Below are 20,961 nucleotides of genomic sequence, written 5' to 3'. Positions count from 1 at the left end.
TGACATGTTTAACCAAACATCTCGGGACTTCTCTCTGCAATCTTGTGACTTCTCTCTGCAATCTTGTGACTTCTCTTGACTCTCTGTATACAATCAGACAGAAGCATCAAACAAAAACATACAGAAAGAGATGCAATCGTAAATGGACACAAGAAGTGGTCAAGAGAACTGATACATGAAACTGATACATGAAATCGCAAACAGACAGATACATAAACATCAAACAGAAACTGATACATGAAGCACATACAACAGAACATCAAACCGATACATGAAACAGAAACAAGAAATATGAAACATGAAACAAAAGCATCAAACCGAAACATCCCATTAAGAAACATTTAAACATGCGACAGAACCATCATATTATGGAGCATCCAGCATCTCTGTAAGAAGCTTACTCTTCAGTGCTTCTTCTTTTTCAGAAAGTGGTTCTTTTTTTGTAATGAGACTGTCAAGCAGTCTCATTTTGGAAACTCTCTCTGTCAAGACAAGGTCTTTCTCTTTAATTGAGCACAACTTGCCAAACTTCTCATCAGCCTCCTTATCTACTATTGGTTTCTTTGCAGAAGCTGCTTTCGCAGCCTTAACACCAGCAGGCCGTTTGGTAGGTAGATTATCGACATTGATAGTAGCTTGAGAGCTTTCTGTTTCTGCTCCATCCTCGCATTTTCTCTTCTTAGCGCTTCCACCAAGCTTACTACTAGCATGCTCACACCATTTCTGGTCATAGCGGAGCTCCTCCCAAGCATGGTGAAGGTTGAATTTAATCTTCTGATCATTGAAGAAAATTTCATGTGCGAGTTTCACAACATCACTCTCACTCTGACCACTTGTTTTCTGTCTTGTCGCAGCCGCATAGGAACCACAGAACTTGCAGACAAGATCGTTGATCTTCTGCCACCTTTGCTTGCATTGAAGAGCTCCTCGCTTATCTCCACTTTCCACCTTCGGACTAGCTGCATAGTAGGCTGCAATGCGGTTCCAGAATGTGCCTGCTTTCTGCTCATTGCTCACGACAGGATCCTTACTGGTGTTTAACCAGGCGCTTATGAGCACAAGATCATCAGAAGGAGTCCATTTCTTTCTTTCTTTGCGCTGTGTAGATGACTCTTCACAGAAACTTGAAGTTTCTGTACATTGAGTGCTGAAGACAGGGACTTGTGATGAGCTCTCCCAAGGAAACGATTGAGGAATGACACTATCTTGTTGACTGGTCAGAAGGTCAACAAAATTCGTGTGATCCATATTGTAATACGGAAGAGCAGAGAGAAGGAAGAAAAAAGAATATGAAAAGAAAGAGCAGAAGCTTTTGTTGGAATATGAAAAGAAAGAGCAGAAACTTTTGTTGGAATATGAAAAGATAGAACAAAAGATTTATAGATGAAAAGAGAAGATGCGGTTAGATACGGGAGAGTAATTGTCTTTACTCTTTCTCAAGAGAAGATTTGAGCTGAGAAGACATGTAACTACCATATTTATTACCTAACCACATCCTATTACAACACTAAAACAAGCATTCATCACAAAGCATTCATTAAACTAACCACTTGCGGCAAGCATTCATCACTCTACCTACTAACCACTAACCCAAGCATTCATCCTAACTCTAACAAGCATTCATCAGTCGCAAGCAAGAAATTAAAGTCGATTTTTGCACACATACCTCACCCACAGTTTGCACTGAACTTCAAAAAAGAACTCCTTCCGATTGTGACTTCAGTCGGAGGACCTCATGTCCAGAGCTCAAACTCCCTGTCATAATTAACAAGACAATCAACTTAAGATCAAACAATATGATAGTCTAAACCAGTTTGCTAGCTAACAATTAAATTGAAAACACAAGAATGAAGTGAGAAAGTTAGTACATACACGGGAAGTCATGGGTTTGAACCATTCTTCACTCGGAGAAGACGAGAACCGACAGAGCAGATGCGGTGGGCTCCGAGAGAGTAGTCGATTGTGGTGGGTTTCGATCCATCTTCTAACGGAGACAAGTCAGAGGAGTCGCGGTTAGGAGACAAGACGGAGGAGTAAGAGGAGTCGCGGTGAGGAGACAAGACGGAGGAGTCAGAGGAGTCACTGTGAGGAGTCTTCGTGAGGAGACAAGACGGAGGAGTCAAAGGAGTCGCGGTGAGGAGACAAGACGGAGGAGTCGCGGTGAGGAACGAGAGAGGCGTCGATTGTGATGGATTTTAGACCCTTCTTCCGACGGAGAAAACAAGACAAGACGGAGGAGCCGCGCTGAGGACCGAGAGAGTCGTCGTCCGTGGTGGGTTTCGATCCTTCTAATCACGGCAAAGATGGAGGAGCCGTCGAGTGGACCGACAGAATCGTCGTTTCCATCGTCGGTTTCGATCAGTCTCTTCTCGCGGAGAAAACAAGAACAAAACAAGAACGAAAACAAGAAAGAAAGAAATAAAAGAAAAAGAAAAAAAATACAAATAAATGAGCAGCTGACACGTGTTTTAAAAACCCTTGATATTTTCGGTCACCAAATCAACCCACTAAGGATCGATTATCTAGCATTTATTTGTTTTCCATTTAATTAAATCAACATTAATGCTTAAGGATCTTGTTAAGGACCACAAATATGAAGCGTTAAAGATGGTCTAAGAACATGTTTATTGCAAAGTTCTTATCAGGTCTCTAACTATTAAAATATAAAAAGATAATTAAAAGTATGAAAGTGAACTAAGATATATCTCTTATTTAAGAGATGTAAGAGACATCTCTTAATTTAATCTTGCATTTTTCTTCCACTTGGCAACTTCCGATTAATTTAGCTTAGCTATTTAATTTTTATTAAAATTTAATTATTTATTTATAATATACTAAAATAATAATATTATTATTTATTTATAATATACTAAAATAATAATATTTTGTTGTTACTAACTCTATTTTAAGAATTCATGCGATAAACATGTTCTAAGTACACATATTAATTTTACCACAATAAACAAACAAAAAAAGTTGGATCTCGAAATTACTACCAATTCCTCGGTCAAAGTCAAAGATAGAGACGTGGCCGAGGAAATATGTCTCAGAATTTTTTTTGTCAGGGTAGCAAAAAGTAGACAGTTCTGCTCTAACAATGCTTGGCATATTCCCGATAGAGCAAGAGTCTCCTGAATGATCGTTAATAGAGAGTTTCGTTAATGCCGGACAATCTAAGACCAAGGACCTAGTATTTTCCGCTAGTGATAATGGCCTTTTATAGAGGTAGGTGAATTCCTCTAAAGAAGGCACTTTGACAGTATACTTTTTCACATTGCCATCTTCTTCAGATCGTATCACGAGCAAAATTCTGAGAACAGGACAATTTGATAGAAGCCTGAAAAGAGAAACATCATCTTTATACACCACACAAAAGAGGAATAGCTTTGCAAGGGATGGGAGGCAAACTGAAGGAGGGACATCCAAGATAATCTTATTAAAGAGTTCCAGTTCAGTGAGCGTTTCACAAGTGTAAAGTCTGTTGGGCATGCTGGTAGGTTTTGCCAACCAACTAAGATGAAATAGTAACCTGCGCAATGAACGATCAACTGCTTGTGCAACCAATTTTGCTACATCAACGTTAGTAGGGCATATTTCTTTAAGTTGGATACACAAGCTTTCTAGTATAGGTGCCTTATGAAGTTGCAACGACTTCTCAAGAAACCACCAAACGCTCTTCTGTTCACTATTAGTATTGCTCACAATGTCTTCGTACTCGAGTCTTGGAACCTCTGTCCAGATAGTCCGCCATCGTTTCGACAAAATCATGGTGGTCACAATATATTTTGTCGGAACAAACAACAAGATTTTTACTAACAGATCGTCAGGTAGTGCACTGATTCTATCTTCACAATTTCTCTCTCGAACACTCTGAGAAATGATGACTTCTTGTGGTTTTTCTGTAGCAGAAATCATTTTCCTGTAAAAAGACTAATTTCTTCATTTACAGCCTAACGAAAAATGAGAAAAGCATTTCGAGATCTTTTCAACATATGAACAAAACGAACATGATGATAATTATGTATACAGTGAGCTTGGAGAAGTTTTTACAATTGTTATGTAGATAGAATTAAAAAAAAAAAAACAAAAACAAAGCAACAACCTATAAGAATTTACCCTTTTTGGGCAAAAGAATTTGCCTTGTTTTGATCAAATTTAGTTTCGTAAAAACTTGAACAACCAGAAAAAAAAGATGCAGAGAAATTTATGTAGCAGAATACTAACCGTATCACCGTAGTATCACCGAAGAAGAAAACTATCTTTTACTATTTTTACTGATCATTAGAAATGAGGAGAAATACATATTTATAAGCCTAAACTTACGAACTATCATATTATTTTATATAATATATCAATTCATTTAATTTATAATAAATGTTTTAAATAAAAATAATAAAATAATATATAATTTGTGAACATAAAAACATCTTGTTCTAAAAAAAACATAAAAATATCAAAAATTTATTATATTTTTGCTAAAAAAATGATACTATATAGAGTAAACCAAATTTCTATAAATTTAACAGAAATTCAGAATATATAAATATCATAGTATCTTATATAATATCTCAATTTATTTAATTTATCATAAATGTTGTAAATAAAATAATAAAATTTGAACAATATTTAATTCATTAAAATATCAAGATATTTTCTTATTGCAAAAAAAATTTGATACTATATAGAGACAACCAAATTTCTATAAATTTAAGAAAAATAGGAATATATAAATATCATAGTATCTTATACAATATGTCAACTCATTTAATTTGTCATAAATGTTGTAAATAAAAAATAAAATTTGAACAATATTTAATTGTTTGAAACATTAAAATATCAAGATATCAGATTATTGCAAAAAAATTGGAAACTATATATAGATAACAAATTTTCTATAAATTGAAGGGTGAATATCTTATCTATTAAAAGAGAAACTAGCTTTTGATCCGCGCGTCCGCGCGGATGTTTATTTTTCGATAATTACATAAACATTTCAAAACACAACAATTTAATAGTTTCATTTGGGTTGGATCGGTTCGGATAATGTCGGGTTTGGATCAGTTTTCTATTATTATAAAAACCCGAATTAGAACCGAATTATAAATAGATTGGGTTTGGTTAAAGTTTAAAACCAAAATCCCGAAAACATCTAAAACCTCGAATGAAACCCAAAAAACTCGGGTAATTTAGGGGTTTTGGATATCTTTTACTTATAAATATCCAAAACCTCTGAATTCGGATAGTTAATATTTTATCATATTTTAAATATTGAAGTACCTCTCGGTTTTGGTTTTTCGAGTTTAAATTAAGAAATAGAAATCGATTGGTTTTTTTTTATGTAGATGATATATAGATGTCGTGAATCATGATTAATACTTCAAATCTATTATGTTAAAGAAAAGTACATAAATTATTTCATGTATGATTTTTTAGTTGAATCATCATTTTTAAATTTTATTAAATGTATCTAATACTATTAAAACATGAGATATTTTAAAAAATAATATTAAAACAACTTAAAAAAACGTCCTCTGCATTTTGAAATATAAGTTAACTAACATTTCAATTTCAATAATTGTATTTTATTATAATATCAACTAACTTCCTCCTATCATAATAGATTGTATGACCAAATGTAATACATATAAATCCACTAGACTATATTTGCCAAGTGATTTTGCCACATGTCTTTTCTACAATCAATTTCACAAAACAAATATGACATGGCTACTGAAACTGATGACATGGCTTCCAGAAAAATATGACATGGATAATTTCATTTAATGTTGATTTATATTTTTCGTAAATTCATTAGAATATGTTAATAATTCATATATTACATTTAATATTAATATTTCTTTTTGGTAAACTTTTTTAAAATATGGTAATAGCTCATACATCATCTGTAAAATAAATATATTCATATATAACATTTCAAATTTTGAAATATTATTATTTTGTATACTTATACAATTTGTATTACTAAAGTTTTTAAAAGTTTCTACAATTTTTTTAAAAAATTATATATCTAATCGTAAGATCATTAGGCTTATATATCTACAAATTTTATAAATATTGTTTAAGTTAAATATTTGATAATTATACAATTTTATATTATTTTTATTAGTTTTATACAAATTGATTTAATATATATCAAATATATATTAAATATTAGTAAGAAAATAGTAAAATATTTAATATTTAATAAAATTTATTTTTAAATATAAATTAGATTTAAAAATAATTTTACTGCACATGGTGCAGGAAAACATCTAGTTATACATTAACAGAAAGTTGTTATGCATATATCAGTTGAACAACATATATTGCACTACATAAACATAATTGATTCTTTTAGGAAAAAATAATAATTGATTCTAATGTATTTTGATAAAACCGACCTGGTTTATAACTTTATAATAGTTAATTCGTTGGTAGATAAGTCAAACCATATCGATCAAAACTAATAGCTTCCATACATACATAAGTGTTGACAAATCCAACGTAGCTTACGGTAAATATGGAGGAGCGATTAATATCTAATCTATGAAAAGATAATCCATATACGTTCGGTTCGGTTACCAAACCAGAATTGGTTAATGATTTAATGGATAAAAAAAACTAACGTACAAAACCGGATGCACATTAAGAAACCCTAGTTAACCGAACTTGTGGCATTCTCCTAACCAACGCAGCCGCGATCTCCTGAGCCAACTCACTCCAGCCAAGTCGTGATTCATTCTCAATCGGTCACTCCCGCTGCAACTTACGAAACCACACCGGAGCTTAGTGAAAATCCACTGACGTCTTGACTCGCAATGTAACCCAACCAATCTGAGACTACAAACAACCACGACGGAGAAAGAAATAACCCAATTCCGCAAAATTCCTATCTAGCCTTTTCTGCGACGTGAATCCATCAAACAAAGAGAGTGGAAAAGAATGGAGAAGAAGACCTAGAAGAATGGAGAAAAAAAATGTTCATCGAACAAAAAAAATAACGGAGAAAGAAGACCTTTAAGCCACCGTATGTAAAACTTATTTAAGGTTAAGTGATGTCAATTAATATAGGGTGGTTAAGGAAAATTTTAAAACAACAATTGGTTTAATGCCGGTGGCATAAAATGGTAAATATTGAAAAAAACTCAGGGCTAAGTACAAAATGTACTCCCCTTTTAATAGATTAGATAAAAACCTTTTTTATCTACTACAAAATAGTCATACTAGAAGTCTAGGTCCATATATTCAAATAATTTTTTTATTGTTTACATTAGTTTATTTAATGTATTACATTTCTAAATAATTATAAAGATATTAATAACAAATCCATTTTAACTATAAATTTAAATTTTAGTTTTAGGAATAACAAAATCTGTTGAGAAAAAATCAAAAAAATATTTTTTAAAATTTAAATATTCTTTTAATTAATACACTGATTAATTTCGAAATTAGTAGTATAATATTATTATAAATTAATTTTAATTAAATTTTTATTATAAACAAAGTAATGAAATTATATGCAAATTTTATAAATTTTATAAGTATATTCTACATTATATTAAAATAGAAGTAATTAATGAATTACATATTAAAATTATGTTTTTTGTGCAAAGATATTAAAATTATGTTGAATTGGTAAACCAATATATTTTGAAAAATACTTTCATTAAGATAAATAAATAAAATATCATTCACCGTTTAAAGTGATTAAAAGATCATTCACCTTTTAAAATGATTAATATTCATAAATTATGTAATAATTTTTACAAAAAATAAAATTGTTAACATATGTTAAATTTTAATATTTAGAACTATATAGTATATAGCATCTATTAAGTTATTTTTAAAATGACAGCAATATATTATCATAAACTATTATATACAAAATAATATAAAATTTTATATCTATAAATGAAATGTTACCTGCACGGATGTGCGGGTTAAAATCTAGTGAATCGTTAAAATGTGTGTGTCTAGAGAAACTTGGGTTCAATAAAATATGGGGTCAATTATTATCCGAACCGAACTTGCGGAACCTAACGTAACCGAAAAGTTTATTTTCGGTTAGTTTGGTTAGAAGGTTTGGTTTAGCAATTAAAAAAAAATCAATTTTTTGTTTGGTTCGATAATCGGTTAGTTTAATTTTTTATTAAAAAAATCACCAAACATTATCAACTTTAACAAAAATTCTAAATCGAACTAATCGAATTTAACCCATTTTTGAATTTTTGTTCATTTTAAACCGAAATATTAACCGAACTAACCGCAAAACCAAAATTTTGGTAAAATATTTTTGAAGCCCAACATAATTTATTTTTGGTTCACTTAAATAGGATTCTAACGGATCCAAATTAATTGAATTGCAAATTAACCGACCAAAACTAACCAAAGAAACCGAACCCGTAGGTTTAGCCAGAAGTGTAGGAAGCGTAGATAATCTATATTATTAAAACTGAAGTACCTTTTGGTACTACTTGGAAACATGTATAGCAGTATAAAATAGAAATACAGTGTCTTTTCAGTAATATCATTAATATAGTTACATTAATTGTCTTTCTATATTTCACTCATTTTAACAATTTCATTAATTATATTATCTTAACAATGCATCACATCATTAATTATATTATCATAATAATAGTGCATATTATTATTTATTAGTTAATCAACATTAACTTTGTGCCAATTATAAAATCAAAAATGTAAAATACTGAGTTTTGCATATAGTTAAACGTTCGGCTTAGTTTGTTTTACTAAAACTTTTTTCCATTTTAGTTTTAATCGGTAGAAAATTACTTAGTCGAAAATATAATTCAAAGACATGTTTTTGTGAATAAAATAATAATTTAAATCAAAATAATAAAAATATGTATTACAATTATTGTCACTTAATTTTTTACTCCATATAATTATTTTACTAAATAAAAAACTATTTTTATTTCACTTAATTTAGTCAAACACGTAGAAAGAGTTTTTCTTATTAGTTTATAAAATCAGTTAGACATGAACATTGGCTATCCGTTTAGGTATGAGTTGTTCTGACCGACTATGTTTTTTGTTTTGAAATTAAGTCTCGCTTGAAATATTATAAATTTATGTGTAGGTTTTGAGTTGAGTCTTTTCTGGATCTGGATGAGTTCAATTCTGATGCATAAAAATCTAAAAATATCTAAATAAGAAATGTATCTGGAATGAGTTTGGTTATTTGTAACGAAAATAATCATACTACCCAATTCGGTTCATGTCTTTTAAATACAATTAGTCATATTACGACATATCTAAAATATATAACACTAATTATGAAAATCAAATATAAATACATAAAAATATAGGAACCAATATTTGCGCCGGTCCAAAGATCAATGTCTAGTCACTGTTAAAAAACCTGTTAAAAAACCTGATGAATTAAATTACCTTTTTCATATTCCCGATGAAGCTATCAGAATTTGGGTTGTAGTGTAGATAATTGTTTAATGTTTTATGTTTCATCTCTAAGATCATAATAATTTCAGTTTAAGTGGCCTAAAATATATACATGATATTATTTACTCAACTCCGGGAATAAGCCACGTAGCATTAGGTTTTGGTGCTCTAGTGACAACTCATAAGTCTCGATGAATCTAATTTTCATGGGTGAGGCAAAGATACTAGTGAGTTATGGATGGTTCAACCGTTCAAGCTTGTTCTAGGTTGTCTATAATATACCGTACTAGCTCGAACTATCCATACTATATAGAAGTATCTAACAATAACACATATATAGAAATATCTAACTATCCATACTCTTACGTACGTACAATCTCTTCATGGATTAGAATCGACAAGTTTCAATCCCTATATACTATATAGAAATATCTAACAATAACACATATAATAAACTAGATTAATAAGTAGACATAAGAATCTCATTCTGCTCATTAATTCGATTTCCGTACCAATTATTTGCTCACAGGAGGTGAAAAATATATACTTTCAAAGTTCAAACAAAATGTTAAGGAAATGGATTACTGTCTCGAACCTAAAACGCTCAATTTTGACCCGGAAAATTAAAAGTAACAGCTATATGCATATAAGATCTCTGGTTATCTCCTCCAAGAGTCCATTGAAGACTTCCCTCTCTACGTCCCTTATAACATCATCTTTCTCGATGAAGGCGTCCATCGAATCATTCCAACCCATATCCCACATGGAGTTTAAGTTTGGGTCTGTATAGTAAACATCCCTTTTCAACACTTTTGGTAAGTAGTCTTCAACAAGTGATTCAGTGTAGCACTCCCTACCGTAAGTTCTCAGCTTCTCGAACTCTTTGCTTAATTGTCTAACAAGATGGTCCAATGAGTTTACTTTAGAGGAACTGATGGGTACCTTCACGAAAGGATGGACTTTTAACTCTTGAAATCTTCCTTTTCGTTTCATTATCTCGAAGCCACAATCGAGGAGTAGGTTCTTGTCTTCTTGGTGGTAATTGTTCCCGCCAACTTCATGAAGGACATTGAGAGGAATGTTAAGTTTGAAAAGTGCCTCGAATGTGTCCAGAAATAGTTGACTTTTCACAACTATCTTCTTGAGGTTCATTTCATTTTCAGACAATGTCTCTTTAGTTTCTTGTTTTCGGTGTTCTTGTCGCTTCTCCAACAAAGGTATGCCAGCTTCAACCTCCCCTTTGCTTGCTGAAACAATTGGAACTTATTTTAGTTTCTTTTACAAATATAAAGAAAGAAATGTGACTTGTTGCACAAAGTGCTTATGGTGACTTGTCCGCGTTGACCGCGTAATATCCGCCTAAACACTAATATGTGTCTAAATTATATAAATCCGCATAAAACATTGTATAATATGAAAACAGTACAGTCGACTACTGTATAGCGCCTAAACGGTACCTAGACGGGACGTTTAGACCGCATTTTAGAACATTGACTAATAGTGGTATTAAAGGTGCAATGAGATTAACAACAAGACAAAGTGATAGTGCATAGTTTGCTTATTACCTTTATATACTGTCTTGGAAAATCTTTCTGAATTTCCATCAGAATTTGATACTGGAGCTTGTTGATCCACCCCATCTGTAAATATAAGCTCTTGATGCTGCTACACATCTGAATCCAGTTAGAGACCAATATATATATGCAGATGGTATGTGAAGTTAACTAATAATAGCTTACATTTTCGGATGGAGCTTGGCATAGGACTCTCTCCGCAGCTATTAGCAGAATTGAGTCATCTTTGATATCTTTCTTTTTCTCAAACACATTTCTGTTTGATGATTTGACCTCAATACCTGAATCTTCAGAAATATTGATGCAATTGTCTGCTTCTACAGCTTTGGTCTTATTACTGTCATTGTAACTTCTGAGTAACTGATCTTGTTTCCCATTTGCTTCTCTGGAAACAGGTTTCTGATTCTCTGGTTGCTTCATTACTTTGCAAAATCCACCATTTAGATTTTTCTTTTCGCGGAACTCAGCTTCATGTACCTCTCCTCCTTTTTTCTTTTCTAATACAACAACATGAGAAAAGCTTTTCCTCAGAGATTTAGCTTTGTCTATGACTGGTACTGAGCTCACAGGTTTTGGTGGATGATTGGTCATTACGCCATGTTCTTGATGCCTTTCTGGCTTCAACTTCGCTTTCTTGATGCTCTTTGCTTCTTCTTTCTTCCCAAAACTAAGTTGATGCAAAGGCTTTTCTTGGCTCCTTGTGACAGCCTTAGGCTTATCTTCTGTTGGAGATGAGGTCTTTCTTATAGCATTTTTCATCGTCATTTCTCCATCCTTCTTGTTTCCTTTTCTGCAGTTTGGATCATCCTTCTGCTGAGACTTGTCTTTGTAGTTTATACCATTAGTAGTTCTCTGAGTCTCCTTATGTAATACTAAATCCAATGATGTTGAGTTCCTCTGATCCTTCAATTCAACAATTTTTTCATTGGATTGTGTTGCTCTACGCCTTGTGAGACTCTCCGCAGACTTGATGGATGCATCATTGTTGTTCTTGGTCTTTTTTTCCTCTTCTGGAAACTCTCCTATTCCCATCAACTTCGCAACAACATTTGGAATCCTTCCCTTCTGAGGCTTATGTTCGGTATCTTCGCAGCCACTTGCTTGTCTTCTGTGTTTGTTTTTAAGCGCCAGTAGTCTCATTTCGATGTCCGTCTTTGCGGCTTCTTTTATCTTTCGGTTATTTCGATTCCAAACATCTTCTTCTTCTTCCCCATCCTCATTTTCTTCAAGTAGCTTGAATCTGTTTTGACTTTGTTTCTTCGTGATATATTCGGAAGAAGCTTGTTGAATATCTACAAGCAAACGAAGAGACTGTTCCAATTCAATAGCACCTTCCATGTGTTCTTCTCGCCCGCATTGTATTGAGTACCTTCCTTTTCGAAAACTGAGGCCGTTGCTACATGCTCTAATGATCTGATTCAGTTTTTGAGCTCCCTTTGATATTTCTTTGATATGGACATGAACCATGGGAAGTTGTTGCTGGCTGCTTGAACAAAGATGTTGCTGACTGCTTCTTCCCAAAGATCTCTTTCCTACTTCATGAAGGAAGCTAATGATTGATGCATTCCCTGAAGGATCTGCTCTTGTAGCCTTCCCAGCATTTTCAAGTGCAAATGCTAATGCTTTTGATAGATCGATGCTCCGGCCTTTTCCGTATGGAAGTATCTGATTTGAATCCTCCGTGCCGCTAGTGAGAAGATTGGCTCCTCCATAGTTGAAATCTTGAAATGTTGTCTGAAAGGAAAACAAAACATTTAATTGTCACTAGACAATGGTAAGATCGACTCATTTGGATTTAAAAGTTGGAAATATTCTTCACAGCTTACAGATTTTGATCTGGTTTTCTTAGATCCCTTAAATCCTCTGTTAGAATATGCATAGTTATCTGCAACCATAAAACCCAAAAATATCATTACTGAGGCTTCTATAAAGCTATTCATAGGCTGTGATCGTTTTGAATTTCTTAAAACCTCTTTTCGAATAAGAGGTATCTATTTTCTAAATTATTTTATAATTCATTTACTTTTTCTACTATATAAGCCATCTACAGTGGCGGATCTATAAGTTACTTTTACCCGGGGCAAATTTTTTAATATCAGTGTATAATTTGGAATATCATCAGAAGCATTATAAAAATGATATACAATTACGTGAAATCTTCAAATAGAGAAATTATATCCAATAACCAAATTCTCTCTCCCCCATTCTCTTCCTATCTCTCTCTATCCTCTTTCTAAAAAGCCAATTTTATTTTTTTAGTTTGGTTATTTCATAAATAAACCCTTTTCAAATATTATATGGGGCAACTACCCTATGGCCCTACCCAAAATTGGCATAGTTACGCCACTGGCCACACATTATGGTGCAAATTTAAAACTAGACGTATTTTAAAATTCTAAACTGTAATTTTGGAGACTTGTATAATTTTATTGTAGATGAAAAGTGTATGAAACGTTTTTCCAAAGTTGGAAACTATTAAAAGTATACTGGAAACTATTAAAAGTATACTAAAATAAAAATCGGGAAAAAATCTATGTAAAATATAGTAACAAAATTCTGTCTTGTTATGAAATAACTTATAATTTATAGTATCGAGAAATTTAAATAAGAGTAGAATTTAATACCCGTAGGAAGCAAATAACACTACTATAAGTGAGAGAGTTTATTATAAGTAAGAAGAAGAAGATGTAATGGTTCTTTTCTTATAAACTCTTGTTCTTGTTTATGGTGTACAAAATAGTGAGATGAGTGATGATATTTATAGTGAACAACAATGCATAAAATATCAAAGATGGTGCTTGATTTGGTAAATGAGTGGGTGATCATAGTGCTTGATGAGTAGATGATCATAGTGCTTGATGAGTAGATGATCATAGTGCTTGAGTTGGTAAAGGAGTGGAGGATCATTTCAAAGTTTATCTTATAACACTCCCCCTTGATCATCCATCTTGTATTAAATTAAGTTTCGTAACACTCCCCTTGGGAACCGGTGTCACTCTCCGCTCTCGCTTAACGTCTTTGTTGCCTCGTTAAAAACCTTTCTAGGAAAACCCAATGGGAAAAACCATAGTTAGGTAAAAAGAGTACAACTACGTAAGCTCCCCCTCGATTGAGCAGTCATAGATCCTTCTGATGACGCATTCCAATGTTATGGACATGTTTTCTGAATACCGAAGTAGGAAGTGCTTTTGTGAAGAGGTCGGCTGCATTGTCGCATGATCGGACATATCTTACTTCAATCTCTTTCTTCTTCTCGAGCTCTTGGGTGTATGAGAAGAACTTTGGATGTATATGTTTTGTTCTATCACTTTTGATATATCCTTCCTTCGTTTGAGCAACACATGCTGCATTGTCTTCATATAGAATAGTTGGCCCCGTACTTTTGTCAATCCCACTACTTGAACAAATGTGTTGGCTTATTGATCTTAGCCATACACATTCTTTACTTGCTTCATGGAGTGCGATGATCTCAGCATGATTTGAAGAGGTAGCCACAAGCGTTTGTTTCTGAGAACGCCAAGATATAGCAGTGCCTCCGATCGTAAAAACATATCCTGTTTGCGATCGGGCTTTGTGTGGATCTGAAAGATATCCTGCATCTGCAAAACCAACCATTTGACCATTTGAATCTTTAGGGTAAAATAAGCCTAAATCAATAGTCCCTTGTAAGTAACGAAAGACATGTTTAATTCCATTCCAATGTCTTCGTGTTGGAGATGAGCTAAATCTTGCTAGAAGATTAACAGCGAATGATATATCAGGCCGTGTACAATTTGCAAGGTACATCAACGCTCCAATTGCACTTAGATATGGTACTTCCGGACCAAGTATCTCTTCTTTTTCCTCAGGTGGTCGAAATGGATCACTTTCAATGTTAAGTGATCTAACGACCATCGGGGTGCTAAGAGGAGTTGATTTATCCATGTTAAATCGTTTCAACACTCTTTTAGTGTATGTGGATTGATGCACAAATATACCATTTTGTGAATGTTCTATTTGTAGGCCAAGACAATACTGTGTCTGTCCAAGATCTTTCATCTCAAATTCTCCTTTGAGATAGTCTGATGCCTTTTGTATTTCTTTTTGAGTTCCAATAATATTTAGATCATCAACATATACCGCGATTATCACAAATCCGGATGTTGTTTTCTTGATGAAAACACATGGGCATATAGGATCATTCACATATCCTTCTTTTGTTAAATGTTCACTGAGACGATTGTACCACATACGTCCAGATTGTTTTAACCCATATAATGATCTTTGCAATTTTATTGCACATAACTCTTTAGGTTTGGAACTTAATGCTTCTGGCATTTTAAATCCATCAGGGATTTTCATGTAGATATCAGTATCTAATGATCCGTATAGATAAGCTGTAACAACATCCATGAGACGCATCTCAAGATTTTTATCAGCGGCTAGACTCATCAGGAATCTAAATGTGATCGCATCCATTACAGGAGAATATGTTTCCTCATAATCAATACCAGGTCTTTGAGAAAATCCTTGGGCTACAAGGCGAGCTTTATACCTTGTAATCTCATTTTTCTCATTTCGTTTTCGAACGAAAATCCATCTGTACCCAACTGGTCTCACATCTTCAGGTGTGAGTACAATAGATCCAAACACTTTTCGTTTGTTAAGCGAATCAAGTTCGATTTGTATTGCTTCTTTCCATTTATTCCAATCATGTCTCTTTTGACATTCATATATGGATTTCGGTTCTGGATCATCGGTATCTTCATTTACCTCACCTGACACGATATATGAGAAAGCATCATCAAGATCATTTTGTTCATTTCTATTCCATATCCTTTTATTGTGGATGTAATTAATAGAAATCTCATGATTATCTTTCGATTCATGATGCTCTGATTCATCAGAGTCCTTATCATTTATTTCTTCCAAAATATTTTCTGCTATTTTGGGTGCATCATATATTTCAGCTTTCTTCTGTTTCCTAGGATTCTTATCCTTAGAACCAGCAGGTCTACCACGCTTCAGGCGTGTTTTTGGCTCTCGTGTGTCATCCTCCTTTTCTTGTTCATTTGGCATTTTGATACGAGCAGGAGCATTTGCAGCTGGTATATGAGATTTAGTTACCGTCTTGGTATCTGCAAATGCATCAGGTAGCTGGTTAGCTATACTCTGTAAATGCATAATTCGTCGAACTTCTAGTTCTGACTCTTTAGTAGGAGGATCAAGATATAACAATGATGGTACACTCCATTTTATATCACTTCCAACATTTTTGTTTTCTCCCCCTAGAACTGGGAATACATTTTCGTCAAAATGACAATCAGCAAAACGTGCTGTAAAGACGTCACCAGTCTGTGGTTCTAGGTATCTTATAATTGATGGAGAATCACAACCAACATATATTCCCAACCTTCTTTGTGGTCCCATCTTTGTTCGTTGTGGTGGTGCTACAGGCACATATACCGCACAACCAAAGATTCTAAAGTGGGAAATGTTTGGTTCTCGACCAAACGCTAACTGAAGTGGGGAATACTTATGGTATGCACTCGGTCTGATCCGAATGAGTGCTTCTGCATGCAAAATGGCATGTCCCCATACAGAGGTTGGAAGTTTTGATCTCATGATCAATGGTCTTGCAATCAATTGCAGACGCTTAATTAAAGATTCAGCCAAACCATTTTGCGTATGAACATGAGCAACTGAATGTTCAACTTCAATTCCCATTACCATACAATAGTCATTGAATGCTTGGGATGTGAATTCACCAGCGTTGTCTAGTCTAACTCTTTTAATAGTATAATCAGGAAACTGTGCTCGCAGTTTGATTATCTGAGTTAGAAATCTCGCAAATGCCACATTTCGAGATGATAATAGACAAACGTGTGACCATCTACTGGATGCGTCAATTAATACCATAAAATAGTGGAATGGTCCACATGGTGGATGTATCGGTCCACATATATCACCTTGAATTCTTTCAAGGAACTTTGGTGATTCTTTATCGATTTTGGTTGGCGATGGCCTTACGATCAATTTTCCTAGAGAACATGCAACACATGTCATTTTATTCCCTTGAGAAATCTCCTGGATTTTCAGTGAATGACCATGTGAGCTCTCTATGATTCTACGCATCATTGTACAGCCTGGATGGCCAAGGCGATCATGCCATAACGTGAACTCTTCTGGGTTCCGTTTTACTACAAGATTTGATTCGATCTCATCGATATAAGTATGATGTAATCCCGAAGGAAGTTCTGGAAACTTTTCCAATATGTGCTTTCTGCCACATTTTTCAGAAATTACATACATGTATTTCTTTCCATCCTCAGTTGCAGACTGAGTATCATATCCGTGAAGATATATGTCTTTAAAACTCAACAAATTCCTTTTAGAACTCGGAGAATATAAAGCATTATTTATGGAAAATTTTGTTCCATTCGGCAAAGTAAAGTTTGCTTTACCAGTTCCTTCAATCACGTCTGCAGGACCTGATATTGTATTGACGACAATTCTTGTCGGTTTTATATCAGAGAAATATCTCTTTTGTCTCAGAATAGTGTGCGTTGTTCCACTATCTGGTATGCATATTTCACGAATCCGTTTCTTGGATTTTGCTCCATTAGTATTTTGATCCATTTCTGAAATTATTATAAACATTAAATAAAAGTGAAACGTGAAATTTATTCATTGATTATATAAAGAAAACACACAATAATTATACATATATTGTTGTTAAAACAACATTATTCTTTGAAAACATAATTATTATACATTACAAATGAGGACTATTCAGCAGTCTTATTAGAAACATTTTCGTACTCTTCAAGAGTATTCTAGTCCAGCTCATTTGCGAAATCAGAGGATTCAAGGTATGAGGTCCCTTCAACGTTTTCCGTGAGGTTCACCTCTTTAGCCTTTCCTTTTATGGATTCTTGATATAACTTGCACAAATGTGGGGGAGTACGACAGGTACGGGACCAATGTCCTTTACATCCACATCTGTAACATACAGTCTCACTTTTCTTTGTGGTATCCTCTTCGGTTTCTTTGCCTTTATGAGGTTGTTCAGATCTAACCCATTTGTTAGATCTAATACTTTTAGGATAGTAAGGCTTTCCACGTTTGTTGTTGAAACGCCGACCACGACCTCGGTTGGTATGGTTTCTCCTTCCCGAATATTCTACCGCCGTAGCATTCACTTCGGGAAATGCCTTGGCTCCCGTAGGTCGGGAATTATGGTTTTTGATTAGTAACTCATCGTTCTTTTCAGCCAACATGAGTGTTACCATCAATTCAGAAAATTTGGTGTACCCACATTTTCTGTAAATTCGGGATAAGACGTTGTGTTCTTTGTGGAAGGTATTGTATGTCTTGTCAAGCATTTCTGCTTCGGTGACAGGGTTACCACAATATTTTAATTGTGCAACTATCCTTAAGATAGTGGAATTGTAATCTCTAACCCTTTGGAAATCCTGAAACCTCAGGGTTTTCCACTCTTCAAGAGCGTGAGGGAGATTGATTTCCTTTTGATTATCGAATCTGTCTTTCAAGGCTTGCCATAGTACAGCCGGGTCCTCAACGTCTCCATAGTCGTGAGTTAGATTCTCATCTAAGTGCTTCTTCAGGAAGATTATCGCCTCGGCTATATGCTCGGGTGGCGATTTGTTACCGACTTTTATAGCTTCGGATATCTTTTTTATTACAAGATAAGGTTTCACATTTGTGACCCATCTGACATAGTTTTCGCCGGTTACTTTTAGAGCTGGGAACTGGAGTTTCTCGATGTTTGCCATTTGTATTTCTAAAACACAAAATAGTAATTTTATTAGAACTTCATAATTTAAAAACCGTTTACATTAACCATACAAGCAATTACAAGGAGAAGCGATGTAAATAAAATTAAACCGATAATCATCTTAAATTCACTTGGAGTAAATTCTCCATCGAATAAACCATAAATAGAAACACAAATAAAAATGGCACATAAAAACAAAAGTGCGCGAATCATCTTTCTTGAAAAATTGGAGGAGAGCGATTTGAAATTTTTGAGAGAAGATGAAATATTTTGGATGATGAAATGAAGTGAAAATGAGTTGTATTTATAGATGAAAATTATTGTTCATGACCGTTGGAGAAAGGGGAAATTTTTGAAAAAATTTCTTTGTGACCGTTGGGTTAAATCGAGTGCACCAAAAATTAGTCTGAAAATATCGTATTAAACGGTCAATCAAATCTATAAAATTTCATAAAAGTGAAAAATTATGACAATGAAATATTTATGTTATATGACAACAAATCATGCGACGGCTCAGCCGATCAATGCAGAATAATAAATAAATTATACGGCGGCTCGGCCGACCAATTAATAATAAACAGAATATAAGGCGGCTCAGCCGACCAATAAATAATAAACAGGATATAAGGCGGCTCGGCCGACCAATAAATAATAAACAGGATATAAGGCGGCTCGGCCGACCAATAAATAAATTAAATTACTAGTAAATAATATAGGCGGTATTCCGGCCATTATAACATGATATAAATAATAGTAGAGGCGGTATACCGACCATTATAACAGGGTATAAATGATACAAATAAATTTTACCGAATCGCAGAGTGATCGTGCTGATAACGTGTTATGAAATAACTTATAATTTATAGTATCGAGAAATTTAAATAAGAGTAGAATTTAATACCCGTAGGAAGCAAATAACACTACTATAAGTGAGAGAGTTTATTATAAGTAAGAAGAAGAAGATGTAATGGTTCTTTTCTTATAAACTCTTGTTCTTGTTTATGGTGTACAAAATAGTGAGATGAGTGATGATATTTATAGTGAACAACAATGCATAAAATATCAAAGATGGTGCTTGATTTGGTAAATGAGTGGGTGATCATAGTGCTTGATGAGTAGATGATCATAGTGCTTGATGAGTAGATGATCATAGTGCTTGAGTTGGTAAAGGAGTGGAGGATCATTTCAAAGTTTATCTTATAACATGTCTAACTTTGTTTATGTAAAATTATTTTTGTCTTAAAAGTTTTCTAGGGTTCTATGAACGTAACCAGTAAACCAGGGCTCTGCTATTACATAACATTATGAATCTTCTAGTTCGGTAATTAACTTAAATGGTCGACCAAAAACTCATGCGGTAATAGATCAAATCTTTGTCGGAGTCTTCTTCTACATTTAGATCTAGGCCTAGCATAGGAAATGTTTGTTGAATCTGACCTGTATCCTGAGAGATTGAAAGCCGCTCCTTCCTTACACGAAGATCATCTAACAACTTCTGTGCAAAATCTGACCGCTTCATCATTCCCTTCTCTCCGTTCGAACTCATCGTCTGTTAGTGAAATCTTCTTTTCACTCTAAGTCCAAAAAAAAAGAGATACAAAGCGAAGCCTCTTATCATTTGTGTTTGGGTTATTTCTAAAGACTCCGATACTACCTTTTCTTTCTTTATTTGGTTACATTGGTTTCTTGACTCCACTTAATCTTTGGTTGAAATGGTTCTTTCAGTGTTTGGTGGGAAAAATTCTTAGTAGTGATAGCAAAAATCTAATTGATAACAATCGAAGATTCTACAAATTGTATGTGTGTGTTTGATAGTTGACGTGAACGTTAGGCCCTCCTGAGTATAATGTGCGCTTTCATAACTTCGATTGCAAGTTAAGCAATGACGAAGGCCTTTCCTTTGCGACTTAACTTTCAAGCCTCTCTCTTTCCGTTTTTTTAATGCTTTATTTAGCCACTGGGGCCTTTGAATTTCTATATGAAGCGAAACTAATACAATTGATCAATGTAAACTATTGTTGTTGGAAAACTCCCAACACTACATATAAAATATCAACTTACTAATTAAACTAAACTATCATGAAACTGAACTATATTATTTATGTCTTTCGTTTCATGATAATATTTTCAGAAAACAAGATAGATGTTTAACTTTTTCTATGATTTTTTATAAACATTTCATATTTT

The 20,961-nt window shown here is 33.7% G+C and overlaps 2 protein-coding genes across 6 annotated transcripts; both read right to left on the bottom strand.

Annotated features, from left to right (window-relative positions):
- Positions 1-359: 359 nt before the first annotated feature.
- Positions 360-3,768, bottom strand: LOC125592521 (glutathione S-transferase T3-like). The gene is made up of 4 exons (XM_048767737.1): positions 3,530-3,768; positions 3,188-3,337; positions 1,667-1,717; positions 360-1,213 (listed from the first exon to the last, which is right to left on the bottom strand). The coding sequence occupies exons 1-4, from the start codon at positions 3,766-3,768 to the stop codon at positions 367-369; spliced, it is 1,287 nt and encodes a 428-aa protein (XP_048623694.1). The 3' UTR covers positions 360-366.
- A 6,123-nt stretch (positions 3,769-9,891) lies between these two features.
- LOC106403019 lies at positions 9,892-20,576 on the bottom strand. Of its 5 annotated transcripts, none has more exons than XM_013843857.3 (5): positions 20,212-20,576; positions 12,824-12,882; positions 11,163-12,731; positions 10,989-11,088; positions 9,892-10,679 (listed from the first exon to the last, which is right to left on the bottom strand). In XM_013843857.3, the coding sequence occupies exons 1-5, from the start codon at positions 20,318-20,320 to the stop codon at positions 10,060-10,062; spliced, it is 2,457 nt and encodes an 818-aa protein (XP_013699311.2). In that variant the 5' UTR covers positions 20,321-20,576; the 3' UTR covers positions 9,892-10,059. The 5 variants fall into 5 exon arrangements, with proteins under 5 accessions (XP_013699311.2, XP_013699312.2, XP_013699313.2 ...); XM_013843858.3 differs by having other exon boundaries at positions 10,989-11,085; positions 20,212-20,568; XM_013843859.3 differs by having other exon boundaries at positions 9,892-10,670; positions 20,212-20,558.
- Between the last annotated feature and the right edge of the window lie 385 nt (positions 20,577-20,961).

The sequence above is a fragment of the Brassica napus genome, chromosome C9 (assembly GCF_020379485.1).
Source record: "Brassica napus cultivar Da-Ae chromosome C9, Da-Ae, whole genome shotgun sequence".
NCBI lineage: Eukaryota > Viridiplantae > Streptophyta > Magnoliopsida > Brassicales > Brassicaceae > Brassica > Brassica napus.
This window is presented reverse-complemented; position numbering and strand designations above follow the sequence as displayed.

Excerpts from the sequence above, each read along its gene's own strand:
- LOC125592521 (XM_048767737.1), bottom strand. The coding sequence starts at position 3,768 with ATGATTTTGTCGAAACGATGGCGGACTATCTGGACAGAGGTTCCAAGA. Across the intron at positions 3,338-3,529 it reads GTTGATCGTTCATTGCGCAG|GCTTCTATCAAATTGTCCTG; the intron begins GTTACTATTTCA and ends TTCTCTTTTCAG. Across the intron at positions 1,718-3,187 it reads TCACTAGCGGAAAATACTAG|TCACAATCGGAAGGAGTTCT; the intron begins GTCCTTGGTCTT and ends CTCCGACTGAAG.
- LOC106403019 (XM_013843857.3), bottom strand. The coding sequence starts at position 20,320 with ATGAGTTCGAACGGAGAGAAGGGAATGATGAAGCGGTCAGATTTTGCA. Across the intron at positions 12,883-20,211 it reads TTCAATCTCTCAGGATACAG|ATAACTATGCATATTCTAAC; the intron begins GTCAGATTCAAC and ends TTATGGTTGCAG. Across the intron at positions 12,732-12,823 it reads AGAAAACCAGATCAAAATCT|ACAACATTTCAAGATTTCAA; the intron begins GTAAGCTGTGAA and ends TTTTCCTTTCAG.